General features: G+C 35.7%; 1 protein-coding gene across 1 annotated transcript in view; it reads right to left on the reverse strand.

Moving 5' to 3' along the window:
• Positions 1-593: 593 nt before the first annotated feature.
• Positions 594-14835, reverse strand: part of LOC106879721 (protein O-mannosyl-transferase TMTC2) — a 145004-nt gene continuing 130762 nt past the window's right edge. Inside the window, exons 7-11 of the mRNA XM_014929400.2 lie at positions 6542-6865; positions 5249-5330; positions 4685-4799; positions 3307-3370; positions 594-2002 (exon numbers count right to left, since the gene is read on the reverse strand). Of these exons, the coding sequence (XP_014784886.1) occupies positions 1820-2002; positions 3307-3370; positions 4685-4799; positions 5249-5330; positions 6542-6865 (768 nt within the window). The 3' untranslated portion in view covers positions 594-1819. The remainder of the gene's footprint in view (positions 2003-3306; positions 3371-4684; positions 4800-5248; positions 5331-6541; positions 6866-14835) is intronic.

The raw sequence follows: 14835 nt of genomic DNA on the forward strand, positions 1-14835 counted from the left end.
TGTGTGTGTGTGTGTGTGTGTCTTGTGTTCACGTATTGACAACTGGCGTTGGTTTGTTTCTGTTCCCATAACTGCTTCAGCAAAAAAAATAAATAAACAGACTTGAAATATGTATAGACATGAATTTGATCAACTAAACCCTTGAAGGAAGTGCCCCAGCATGGCCACAATCCTATGACTGAAACCAGTAATATATATGTACACTTGAAACACACACAAACATGTATATATATATATATATATATATATACACATACATTTATAGGATGGCCAAAAGTCACGCACCAAAACATTTGACATTTTATTTATATTAAGTCTTTATTATTATTCATTTTCTTCATCATATACAAGTACATGTGTATTTATCATTATTTAATTTTAGGAAAATTGCAGCATGTCTTTGACAATTCCTGAACATACTGAACTTATTTTGTACTTGACTTTTGACCCACCCTGTGTACATCACAGAAAATTAAGTTTTAACAATTAACATAAACATTAAAACAAATCTTTTCCTCATAAAGATAATTTAGTAATTAAATACCAATACTACTTTTTGCTGTTAACTATAATAAATGAAGATAAAAAATGCATTTGGTAAATTTTTTCTTTAAATTTATTACATATTATTATATAATCTTACATTGGCACAAGACCACAGTTTTGTTAAGGAGGGTGTATCATTGACTGAAATGGTCCCAGTTTAAGACTGGTACCTATTTTATAGACCCTGGAGGAATGAAAAACAAAGTTAGTTTTGGCAGGATTAGAACTCAGAGTGTAAGAGAGACAAAACTAAATACTGCCTGGCATTTAGTCCAAGACTACCATTTCTGTCACTCCATCATTTGCAACATTATCTGGCTCTATTTAAAATTAGTCAATGTGTAAGTAAAAATATTACATTTTGTCATTGAATTATCAGCATGCAGCCTAATATTAGAGTCTTGAATAAATGAAAAGCAGCTTTTTTTGTGACCCCTACATCAGTCCCTTGTCTTCCTGCTACTGCCCCTTGCCTTCTTCCCCCAAGTTCTTAACACTCCAACATTCATGGTTAGTACAGCTGGTCATTGTCGTATTCATTATCAGGCTAGGAAATTTCTTGTTGTTAATTTAACTACCACAGTCAATCCATCATTACACTCTCAAAGCATTGTGGGTAGTCATGCTTCTTATGCCGCCCATAAGAAGCATGACTGCCCACATTTATTCTATTATCATTATGTCGAATTAACCACAAGGGCCATTCTAGCTTTCCTCATCTTTATAATAATCATCAGTCTGTGTTTTCTTTCTCTCGTTCTGACTCGTATGATGAGATTAGTTCATTATTGTCATTCTGATGACTATGGTCAATCTAGTCAGTCATACCAATTTCCATAATTCTATATGACATGACATTGCTATTATATTGTTACTTTAGGTCAGCTTATATTGTCATCTTTCTTCTTATATCACCTATATTGCTTTTATTCTGTTCTCTTATAGTCAGTTCATCTTCTTGCTGTCACTATTCAGTCTCTTTGCATTTGGCCAGATTAAAATGTGACCAAATCTCACTCTCTTTTGGACAATCATAGTGTGTGATTTGTCATCTAGATCCTTCTGTTTTGATCTGTCAAAATTTGCAGCAATATTCAAGCCTTTTTTAATTTCATAGGTTCAAATATTGCAATATTATTCAGATTCTTTAATTCCATAAGGTCAAATACTTTCAATCCTATTCCGAACACTTTCACTTCTATTGAATCAAAGTTTGAAACTGTATTCAGTTTCTTCTTTTCTGACCAGCCCAACCAGCCACTGTAGCTGTTGGTCAGCTCCTACCAGCCACTCTAGCTGCTTGACTCTGCATCAGTTTTTGGAGTTTAGCAAGATTATCTTTGGTCATGGCATCATTTGGTTTCAGTCGTAAAGCCTCCTTGTAGCTCTTTTCCGCTTCTTCTAATTTACCATTGAGATGTAAGATGGCACCAAGGTTCATGTGAGCTGTGGCAACCTGTAGAAAAGAAGAAAAATTAATTTTTATTGCAGCCAATTCAATGTCAGAGTAAACAGTATGGTGCTAAAATAGGTAGAGGCAGAATGCATCTATTTGACAAATCATCATCACCATCATCATTTAACGTCCACCTTCTATGCTGGCATGAGTTGGGCAGTTTGACAGGAGCTGACCCAGCAGAAGACCCACACCATGCTTCTGTATCTGTTTTGGCATAGTTTTTATGGTTGGATGCCCTTCCTAACACCAACCGCTCTGCAGAGTGAACTGAATGCTTCTTACATGGCACCAGCACAGACAAGATACGTTTTGGCATGGTTTTTACAGCTGGACACCCTTCCAAATGCCAACCACTTCACAGAGTGGATGCTTTTTGAAAAATCATCTAGATGACTAAGATAGCCTCTACAAAGTCACTCAAGCTCCCAAATGTAGCTGGTAGCTCAACTATCTTTAGAAACAAAAAGCAGGACAACATAATGGATAGTGTACCATGTGCCTGAATAAGAATTGTAAGTCACAGCTGGAGTACCTTCGATCATGGGTTGACTTAATCCATTAGCATTTGAAGTGACGATCCAGCCAAGATAATCTATCACTTTTATATTCAAATCGGCCATATCCAGCCTCTCAAACCTACCCTACAATGCTATTTTAAAAATAAACAATCACAGCCTTGAAATTCAAAGCTATGAGATAATATATGATTAATTCAAAATAATGTCAGTAAATATGCATTACATTAGACAAACTAATCTGAAATGCTACAGGTGAAGCCATCCTTAGTGGAATTTGAACTCAGAACATTAAGACAAAATGCCACTAAGCATTTTGCTTGGAGTGCTAATGATTCTGCCAGCTTGTCACCTTAACAACAACAATAATAATGCTTTCTGATTTTGGCAAAATGCCAGTAATTTTAAGGGGAGTGGTTAAATCGACCCCAGTACTTGACTGATGCTGTATTTTATCAACCTTGAAAAGATGAAAGACAAAATTTACCTCGGTACTATTTGAACTCAAAACATAAAGAATCAGAAGAAATGCTGTTAAGCCTTTTATGTGATTCTTTAATGATTTTGCCACCTCACTGCCCTTTTATCCCATGCAGTAATTATGGACACAGTATATAATATAGCCTTAGGTTCTCTGAATATAGGAGGGTTACAGCCAGAATGTTTTTGATCAAAGGTCTGCTTGATTTGATCAGGGTTGAGCTGGGAAACAGAACCGAGCTGGTACTCAACAACAATGTTCATCCCCAAATTCCCAAATGAAAGGAGGACTAAACAGTTCCTTACCTGAGGATTCAGTTGTGCAGCCCTTTGGTAAAAATCTTCAGCTTCAGTGTAGTTACCAGATTGTCTGGAAAGGAAAGACATCGATATTTAAGATGTATGATTTAGGCTGCTAATCTCATATTATGAACGAAAAACATGGATGTGTGGTTAAGAAAATTGCTTTGAAACTAGGTGATTTTGGGTTCAGTCCATTGCATGTCACTTTGAGCAAGTATTTTGTAGTATTGCACAGGGCTGTAGTTTGGTTTGTGAATGAATTTGGTAGACATAAACTGGAGGAGATGCATCATACATATATATATATATATCTCATGTGATCACATGACCTACAAAACTATCAGATGCTGTTACACACTGCTAGTCACAAGGCACTTTGCATTGTTTTAGCCTTTTAATAATGCCACCGAGCTGGCTAGGTGAGCAGGCCAACATTCCCCACTTGATCGAAAGGGGGACTGGAGCAATGTGAAATGAAGTGTTATGCTCAAGAGCGATATGTATGTGTGTGTGTGTGTGTGTGTGCACAGGTATCTGAAAATGTAAGTCTCGGCTCTTTGTCATTGCCTAAGAGGAACAGAGATAACATTTACATTCATTGTGCTATCAAAGACTGTGGAATAAAAAAAAGGTAAGAATTGGCAACAGGAAGAGCTTCCAGTATCTAACAAGCACTATTCTTAGTCATGCTAGCAAGGGAAAATGGACATCAAACCAAGGAATGAATATATTTGTTTACTTTGGATTGTGTTTTGGGGGCATTGAAGAATTTGAAATATCTTGAAGAAGTTGCTCAGTTGCAATTATAACTCTGTGCGTGTGTGTGTGTGTGTGTGCACGCGAGAGAGAGAGAGAGAGAGAGAGAGTGAGAGAGAGAGTGAGAGAGAGAGAGAGTCTGTGGGGCAGATGCCAAAAATGATATATACATGTATGTATTTGTGTACACACATACACACACATACATCATCAGCATCATTATCACCATCGTTTGATGTTCGCCTTCCATGCTAGCATGGGTGGGACACACACACATATAATACGGATCAAATGCACACACACACACACATAGAGTATTTACTGACAGTAAGCCACAGCATATGTAGATCCAACCAGAGCCCCAAGACCCATGAAGTCCCAGGCAAATCACTGCATTGGACCCTATATATTCTCTTCATTGACAGCAAGCCAACCCATATAGAGATCAGATTTGGGCCCCTAGACTTGCGAAGCTTCTAGGCAACTGCCCAGTGCGTCTATACCTTAAGATGGCACTGCATATTCTAAAAGAAAAAGGGAAGATATCAGTTAATTGGTATTACGTTAAGATACCACCAAAAGAGTTATCTAACTTTGATCCATGAAATCATGTTAATCCACTTACCTCAAAGCATTGGCTGTGTTAAAGACAAGTTCAAAGTCATCACTATTCGTTTCAAGCACCTGTTTGTAGACAAGAACTGAGTCAGCATGCCGGCCAGATTCACCCAGGAACTGAGCTGAAAGACAAAAGGAATTACACCCTTAGTGTAAAATGACAAAGCAAAACATAATAATAATCCTTTCTACTAAAGGCAGGCACAAGGCCTGAAATTTGGGGGAGGGGACTAGTCGATTACATCGACCCCAGTGTTTCACTGATACTTAATTTATTGACCCTGAAAGGATGAAAGGCAAAGTTGACCTCAGTGGAATTTGAACTCAGAACGTAGCAATAGGCAAGATACTGCTAAACATTTTGTCTAGTGCGCTAACGATTCTGTCAGCTCGTTGCCTTATAACGATTTCAAATTTTGCCACAAGGGCAGCAATTTGGAGAAAGGGGATGAGTCGATTCACTGCTCTGAATAATATTTAATTCTTAAAATAGTAGTAGTAGTAGTAGTAGTAGTAGTAGTAGTAGTAGTAGTAGTAGCAGCAGCAGCAGAATAATTCAACGAATATTTACCGTAATGCTGGTGAGCAGTTTTGTACGTGGAATCAAGAGCCATTGCTTTTAAGTACCATTTTTCAGCTTTATCTAGTTGGTTCTGTTTGGAATAGAATTGAAAATATATAGAACAGGGTAAAGAAAATGAACAAAGCAACAATAATAATAATAATAATAGTTTCTGATGTAAAAACAAGGCCAGTAATCTTGAGAGGTGAGGGTTTAGTCGATATCATCAACTCCAGTACTTGACTGGTACTTTATATCATCAGTCCAAGAGGGAGGAAAGTCAAATTTGACCTCAATAAGATTTGAACCTAGAATGTAAAGAATTGGAGCAAATATGAAGTGGCATTTTTCTGCCTCTCTCATGATTCTGATAATCCACTAACACAAGGACTGAAATTTAGAAGGAAGTTGGGTTAGTTGATTAAATCAACTTTATTACATGACTAATATTTTATCTGATCGAGCTCGAATGGACAACAGGCAATGTTTACCTAAGCAAGATTTGGACTCAGAATACAAAGAGCTCTGCCAAAATACCAGATGGTATTTTGTCCAATTCTCTAATGGTTTAGTCAATCATCATCATTTTGACATCTACTTTTCCATGCTTGCATGGATGAAACAGAGTTTGCTGAAGCAGATCTACATTTGAATAATGCTGTTCCTGTTGCCAACCTTTACTTGTTCCTCTGCAAAGTAATATTTCTCCATGGCCAGACAGGTTTCCACAGAATATTGGAAGTAAATGACGTTCATTAACTACAATCATGCGAGGTCACGATAAGGAGACACAAACACTCACACTCACATATTTATACATACATATACATTACACACACGTGAAGGTGCATGGCTTAGTGGTTAGAGCATTGGGCTCACAATTATGAAGCAGTGACTTCAATTCCTGGAATGGGCTATGTTTTATGTTCTTGAGCAAGACACTTTATTTCATCTGGCTCCAGTTCACCCAGCTGTAGAAATTAGTTACTACATCACAGGTGCCAAGTTGTATTGGCCTTTGCCTTTCCTTACTTGGCCTGGGGCAGCAGTAGAAGAGATTTACTCAAGGTGCCATGCAGTAGGACAGAATCAAAGACCACACAGTAGGGAAGCAAGTTTTCCAATCACACATCCACAACTACATCTATGCAGCCACCAATAATAATAGTGATGTTGTTTCTCATATAGGCATATGCATCAATCAAAAAGAGAAGAAAAAAGTCATAAAATAGATTCCCAGCAAAACAATGAAAGACAGAAGGTAATAGATTAAAAGAAAAAACAAAACCAGTTTATACTTACTCTTCTGGACAGCAGTTTAGCCATTGTGATGTGAGCTGGTAAATGGTCAGGCTTCACACGCAATGCTTCCTGGTACCAGAATTCTGCTTTGGCCTCATCATCAGATTTCATGTAAGCTTCACCTAACATATTGTAAATACTTTGCAATCCATAATAACTGGGTGCTCTTTGAATAGCTTTATTATAGGTCTCAATAGCCAACTGATATTTCTGTTCGTCTGCATACATTCTGCCAAGGTTATAGAGAGCAGAGATCTTGGTACTTTCATGAAGTCGAGGGTCTCGCAAACCGGTAATATCTACATTTGAACAGTTCAAATAGCTCTGAAAAATACCATGAATAACAGATTTATGAATAAACGTTAACAACAACAATAGCAGCAAAAACAACAATAAAATAAAAGATAGGTGCTCTCTTTACACTGAACAGTCCCATCTCTAATACTATCTGTTAATGAGGCAGCTTCCTAGAAATAGCAGGCAATTTTCCCTTAAATCAAATCTCACCATCTCAGAAAAAGATACACTGGATGATGTAGTAGGTTCCTTGTACATATGAAAAAAAATGGGACAGTCAATGCTGGAACACTTTTGATTCATAGGTCAACTGCAGGGCTAACCTGGGGCTAAATATCATCACTGTCATTACTACAACACCTACCACTATCAGCAAAATCATCCTTAATATCACAACCTTCACTTCAATCATTACTACCACCAAAGCTTTCACTGCAATTATTATAACTACAACCACTACTTTTTAATTATACACCTATTACAGCTCAGTAATCCTAAACAATATCATAACATCTTCTCTACCAAAATCTTCACATGGATTCCTATTCAGTTATTTTAAATCATGATTAATATTTTACACTGAAGTATGGTGGCGAGATGGCAGGATCATTAACACTCTGGACAAAATGTGAGGCATTTTGTCTATCTTTACAATCTGAGTTCAAATTCCACAGGGGTCTACTTTGCTTTTCACCTTATCAGGTTCAATAAAATAAGTACCAGTTATGTACTGGGGTAGATGTAATCAACTAGTCTCTTCTCCTAAAACTTCAGACCTTATGCCAACAACAGAAAGGAATATTTTATACTGAATGCATGAGAATTATTTTTATTTGATAAATTATTTATCAAACTGTTATTAAATTTTGTCAGTTGTATCTAAGTCAAATATTCCTTTTTGTATAACTCCCACTATTATTGGGAGATGTATGACTTGAAAGTTAAGATGTTGTTCCCTCAGTCATAAGGCTGTGGGTTCTATTCCTGTTCCAGGCTGCGTGCTGTGTCCTTAAGCATTTCAGATAGTGTGTGTGTGTGTGTGTGTATATATATATATATATATATATATAGAGAGAGAGAGAGAGAGAGAGAGAGAGGAAGGGATACAGACAGGCAGACAGAGACAGACAGACACCTTAATAACATTAATATATAGGGAACAACACCTTAACCTTTAAGCCATACATCTCACAATAATAGTGGGAGTTAAACAGAAAGGAATATTTGACTTAAATACAACTGACAAGATTTAATAACAATTTAATAAATAATTTATCAAGTATATATAAATATATGTATGTATGTGTCAGTAATTTTTGGGCGACCAATAGGTATATGTCAATTAGTGTGTTGAGTAAAGCACATTCACAATTTGGACTACCATGGTTAGGGGACTAGTGAATGGTACAGCAGGCAAACAACATGACTGTGAGAACTCAGTATATTCAATGGGACACCATTTTATGCATGCATGTACCTTATGTGACCCAGACTGCACTGCACTGATTGATGCAATACAATTGGATGCGCAACATCCCACCCATAAAGGACAGTCACAGGAGGGGGTCAACATGATCATCATACTCAATAAAGACTAATGCTAAATCCATCTTCTGCTCACCATTCTGCTTAAATAATGGAACTGCAGATACAATATTCATACATATCTCACGTCTGTTTTCATTCCTCCACTTCACTCTGTATTTCATATCTTCTTTATAATAACTATTACTTAAACATTTTCTCACACCATCTCTGATGAAAGGATATATAAAATATCACGGAAACAGCCTGTAAGACCTCTTTATAAATGTTCTGAAAACTTTCACAACCTTGGATTTTTTATCCCATTCTGTTAATTTATATATATATATATATATATATATATATATATATAAAGCACCCACTACATTCTCGGAGTGGTTGGTGTTAGGAAGGGCATCCAGCTGTAGAAACTCTGCCAAATCAGATTGGAGCCTGGTGTAGCCATCTGGTTCACCAGTCCTCAGTCAAATCGTCCAACCCATGCTAGCATGGAAAGCGGACGTTAAACAATGATGATGATATGACATATGACCAATGGGTTTCTTTCAGTTTCCATCTACCAAATCCACTCACAAGGCTTTGGTCAGCATAAGACTATAGTAGAAGACACTTGCCCAAGGTGCCACGCAGTGGGATTGAACCAGGAAGCAAACTTCTTGCTACACTTGTTTAGCTCGTTTTTATTATCCATTTGGTGGAGAGACACCCTCATTATAATTGTTTTGTTTTGTTTTTAAACTCCACTAGATATTTTAAGCACAATTAGTCATTTAGATAATGATTATTCTTACTAGAAACAATGTAACTTTCATTAATTCAGTACAGTAAAATTGCTAGCACTCACCTATTTTACTATCTAACTTCCATGTTGTTACATGTTTCTTCCATAGTCCTTTATGTGTTCACCTAAGAAAATCTTACAATCATCTACTCACACCAGGATTTTGGTACTCACAGATCAGGTCTAGTACAACCAAAAGATGTCCAAAGTTGTCATTGGATTGCTAATAATTAAACTCCATCTCCTCTGCATTTTATATTTGATATGTTTTGATTCATATATTTTAATTAATTATAATTTCACGCTTCTGCCCCCACACATTTCTTCTACCAAAATGAGTCAGAATTTCTCTCATTGCTGTGGGTACCTTGCTACTAAATCAAGTACTAACGCTTGCTTCATAGAAAAAAACATACAAACAGACGATTATCTACGTTGCCAATGAGAATAGTCTGCGTCTCAAATTATATCTATCTTTTCTACAGGATAAAAATTTTTTTAAATGAAAAGTTTAATAAAATTCACGAATTACAAATTCCAGCCTTGAAATGTCCGCCATTTCACCCCAGCTTAGTCGACACCAATTACTACGGGAAATAACTCTGAATGTAGCTAACGTAAGAGTTATTTCCCTTAGACCATAAACTATTTTCCTTAGCCTGTAATAAAATTTCCTCTGATCTTATAATGCAAGTATATAGATGGCAAGATATCTAAGTAATTTGTCTATGGATTAAATAATTAACATTTTATTGAAATTCGTAACTCCGAAGGTAGAAGACAGAAAGTTATAGGGTGCATATATTCGAAAAAGACAGGATTATATACACAAACTGAACAAAGGATTATCAATTAGTGTATATGGCAGAAAATACTTTCAAATGGTAATATATAGGATTAAAGTCATTATTTTCATTTCTATTTGATAGGTATTCGTTCTGTTTAGTTAACGGGATTACTTCAGGTATTCCATTGATTATTTGGGCTTGGAGTTGGAGAAGTAATTGCCGTTAATTAAATTTTAAAAACTGCGAAGATTGGATGAGAAATTTAAAAATCTCTTTTCTCCAAAATAATGCTTAATACAATTTATGTAACTATATTTTAAAATTAAGCTCATTTGAACTGAATAAATAACGTTTATTAAAACATCCTTTGAACGAAATAAAACATTTACTAAAGCTTATTTTGAACAAAATTAATAAAAGACATTTATTATTAAAATTATAAACTGTATTTATAAGCGATTTTTGTTACGTTGAGCTTTCTTATCTAATAATTGAGTTAATATTATTTACAAGAAAGCTCGATTAAAGACAAATTTCTAAATTTCTTGGATGACCCTAACAAGTTTTGAAAAATAGTCTAATCGCAATTACCTCCCTTCTAACGCTTTTCACGATCTTCATATTAAGACAAATATCAAAAGAGTATATTAATGGTATTAGTCTTAAATCCCAGATAATGAAAAATAGATTATCTTAAGATAGGCCAAAGGCCACAGAGTTAAGAACGACTCGGTTGATTAAATTTATTCCAGTATATGATTGGTACTTAAATTTAGCATCCTCGGGTAACCACGATGAGACTTTCTAATACGTCAGATTTCAAGGCCAAAACATTCTGACAAGTCAGTAGTCGATTATACCTACTCCAGTACTTAACTGGTATTTTATTTTACCGAACCAGGACGGATGAAAGGAAAAGCTGACATCAACAGCATTTTAACTTCGAACGTAAATATCTGAAACTGGATGCCATGCGGTATTTTGTCGGATGAGCTATCAATTTTACAAATCCATCGCTCACATTTATTCATTTATTTTTTTCCCCCTCAAATTTTCAACATAAAGACATTACGAAAAAGTATGGTTATTTAAAATGTCTCCGATAAAAGACTGCAAATCTTTCACTGACACTCGGAAGGTTCAAAAGTCAAAGCAGATTTAGAACTCAAAGAACGAAAAGGGACATAACTAAATATCACACTATATCAACAGGCTCATCGTAAATGCTGTTGAAATATTAAGTGAAGGTCGCCTTGAGTGATGTGATATGTTTTTGTCATGATTCAATCTAAAGTGTTGAAGGGGATTTTAACAGTTGAAGCAAATGTCACGGATGTGACAGATGTATCAAATTATTCTGCTTGAAAGGGGATCATGTGACTAAAAGGTCACAGAGAGCACAATGCCATTACATGTCCAGCAGAATTATGTGTATTGATATTGGGAGTTATTTCCCAGATTTATTGTATTTATTGAAACCCATTTATTCATCCAAGTGAGAACAATTGATTTCTTGATTTCAAAGAGGAAATCTCATTTCTATCGTTTATTTTTTACGTTTTTTCAGTCATTGAACTGTGGCCATGGTGGGATTCCACCTTGAAGGGTTTAGACAAACAAATCATTGACCCCAGTACATTTTTTTTTTTAAAGCCTGGTTCCTATTTTGTTGGTCTCCTTTTTTCCAAACTCCTAAATTACAAGGATAGATGTGAACCAGTAACGGTTGTCAAGCAGGGGTGGGGGACAAGCACACACACATAGGTATATGCATGTGTGTGCGTGCGTGCATGCATGCACGACTTTCTTCCATTTCTGTCAACCAAATCTACTTCATAAGCCTTTAGTCAGCATGAGGCTATAGTAGAAAGTGCCACACTGCAAAACTGAACTCAGAACCATGTGGTTGGGAAGCAAACTTTTTAACATGCAGCCACCCTTGCATTTTTTGTATAGATTTCTTTATCTACTGTATGATATATAGGGGTTCCTTCAGTTTCAGTCAACCAAATCCACTCATTAGGCTTTGATCAGCCCAGAGCTATAGAAGAAGTCACTTGCCCAAGCTGCCACACAGTAAAACTGAACTTGGAACCATGTAATTGGGAGACATGCAGCCACCCTTGTGCTTTTAGTATTGACTTCTTTAAATATTTTCTGCAGAAAATAACATTAGCTGGCCTCTAAGACTTTGAGAGAAATACAACTACAAATAAGTGTCATGTTTTATAGTCAATAATGTGCTAGATCTGAATTCAATGGCCAAGTCTTCAATAAATTAGCAACACAAATACTGACAATAAATATTCAGCAAACTGCAGATAAGAAAAACATAAGGATATCAAATATTACAAATGTTAAAATTCGTTTTACTTGTTCCAATCACATGCTTATTAATGAGGGCACAGAAAAACGGAAAATAATGGTGGAAAGAATATACAACCGAAGTGAATTCAACAAAGCAACATCAGTGTAAATACTGATTTCTAACGTAGATACAAAAACAAATTTACAAGAGAGGAGTATAATTGATTACAGCTCTTGAGTGGTACTTAACAGGAAAGCATCTAAGTTACACACATACATGCATGTGCGTGCGCGCGCGCGCACACACACACACATGCATACACACATTTTTGAGCAAATGCATACATTGTTTAGAGAGTTAGATTGGCTCTGTGTAAAGCCTTTCCCCAGTTTAAGAAGCTTTATGTACAAGCACTTCATTTTTAACATCCTTATTATACGTTTCATACTGTGGCTGGCTGCAGTGAAAAAAAGCAACACAGTCAATGAAAAATTCCATGACATAATAAAGCCATGTGTCATCAGGGGTGATAAACCATTTTCAAACCAGCTGCAAGAGGTATCCATTGTCCTTGCAGGAGTGAAAAGCCACATCTACTCTGCTTTAAGAGAACCACCAGGTGATGGCACTGCTTGAAATCAAGGTGCAGCCAGGAAGGACATTAAGCCATAGAAATCATGCCAAAGAAGACATTGGAATTTTATACAGTTTTCTGGCTCCTGTTGAACTATCCAATTTAGGCCAGCATCAAAAATAGACATTAAATGATGATGATTTATATAAACACTATCTTTTTAGATCTGCTACTAACTACTGAGCCTTCACAAAGGAAAAGAGAGATAGACAGACAGACAGAAAAATGGAAAATGCCCTACCTATTTGAAGACAATGGAAATATTTACGAAACATTTCATATAATTTTTTTCTTCAATTTTAAGCTAGCTCCTGTGGAGGGCTCTGCATTGGACCGTGAGCCCAACAATGGCACTTCATGCATTGAGTACATATTAAATTTTATTAAACTTGAACAATATTTTTCAAGCATTGAACAATTTTCATCAAAACAATGATATAATTTGTCGACTTGGAACTTATTGCAAAGCTGCATGATAAACAACATTTTTTTGTCTTCCCATTCAGGGGTCAGTACAAATAGCTTGTTTCCCTTAAACAACCAACATATAGCAGGCCATAGGCAACAATAAACTCACCTTTTAAAAGTGCAACAATAATTCTTCTGCCACCACTTAATTTAAAGACAATTTGATGTATGTAGGGCCTTACTTTCCAAACAAAAAATTATTTGTAGTAGCTGGTATATATCAAACCCCCTGCTTGTAGTTTCAAAGAAAATTACACCACTGTCGCTAAACACTATTTTAAAGTGCAATTTTTATGGTTTGGAATTACTCTAAACATATTTGACCATAAAGATTTCAAAATTTAGTATTTTTTAAGGTAATAATAAAATTAGTCAAATCTATTTTCATGCAGTCGGAGTAGACTAAGTTTCCATAGCTCCGACGGTATAAAAATAGGTCCAACAAATTTTATTAATATCTGAAAAAAATACTAAGTTTTCAACATTTTTATGGTAGAGAGTTATGAGAGATAATGTATGAGAGAGTGAGTTCAATATGAATTTCAGTTCCGAACATTAGGAAGCATGTGTTATGGTTAAATTATTTGATACAGTTATAATATTTAGAGAAAGATTTTTTTCAAAATGTTTATCTTCGAAATTACTTTTGTAAAAAGTTATAATATTTAGATAAATACTTTTTCAAAGTGTTAGGATTAAGAAAAAACCAAGAATGATGGATAGTAGTAGAGTCATTGAATAGTGAGAGGTCAGAGGAGTAAAGTTGGAAAAGTGTGACACACTGACACACTGGCATTTGCTTTTGCATTTATTATTATAGATATATGGGTGTGAAGGCAGATGGCTTAGTGGTAGTCAGCTCATGATCATAAGGTTGTGAGTTCAATTCCCAGCAGCATGTTGAGTCCTTGAGCAAGACACTTTAAGACATGGTACTCCAGTTCACTCAGCTGGCAAAAATAAGTAGTACCTGCAATTCAAAGGGGACGGCTTTATCACATTCCGTGTCATGCTGAATCTACCTGAGAACTATTAAAGGTAAGCATGTCCGTGGAGTGCACAGCCACTTGCATGTTAACTTCATGAGCAGGCTGTTCCATTGATCAGATCAAATAGAACCCTTGTCATTGTAACTGACAGAGTGCCATTTATGTATGTATGTATGTATGTATGTACGTACGTACACATACATACGCCTGCATGCATGCATGGGTGAACAAAGTTACAATAAAGTAGCACACAACATGTTTAGTTGCAGTTTTAAATATTTAATAACAGGATGACTTGACTCAAACTCCACTTTACATGGCAAAATCACATTTAAAACCATGCTAATCACTAGCATTAAATGTGTATGCAATAGGTTTATAATTTAACAATAAGTGAATAAACAAATTTGCAATTGATGTAGTACTTTCCAAAAGTCAAAAATATCAGTAAAATGAAATTAAATTGTAAGAAAATAGAAGAGAA

The sequence above is a fragment of the Octopus bimaculoides genome, chromosome 4 (genome assembly GCF_001194135.2).
Source record: "Octopus bimaculoides isolate UCB-OBI-ISO-001 chromosome 4, ASM119413v2, whole genome shotgun sequence".
In the NCBI taxonomy this organism is placed as follows: Eukaryota; Metazoa; Mollusca; class Cephalopoda; order Octopoda; family Octopodidae; genus Octopus; species Octopus bimaculoides.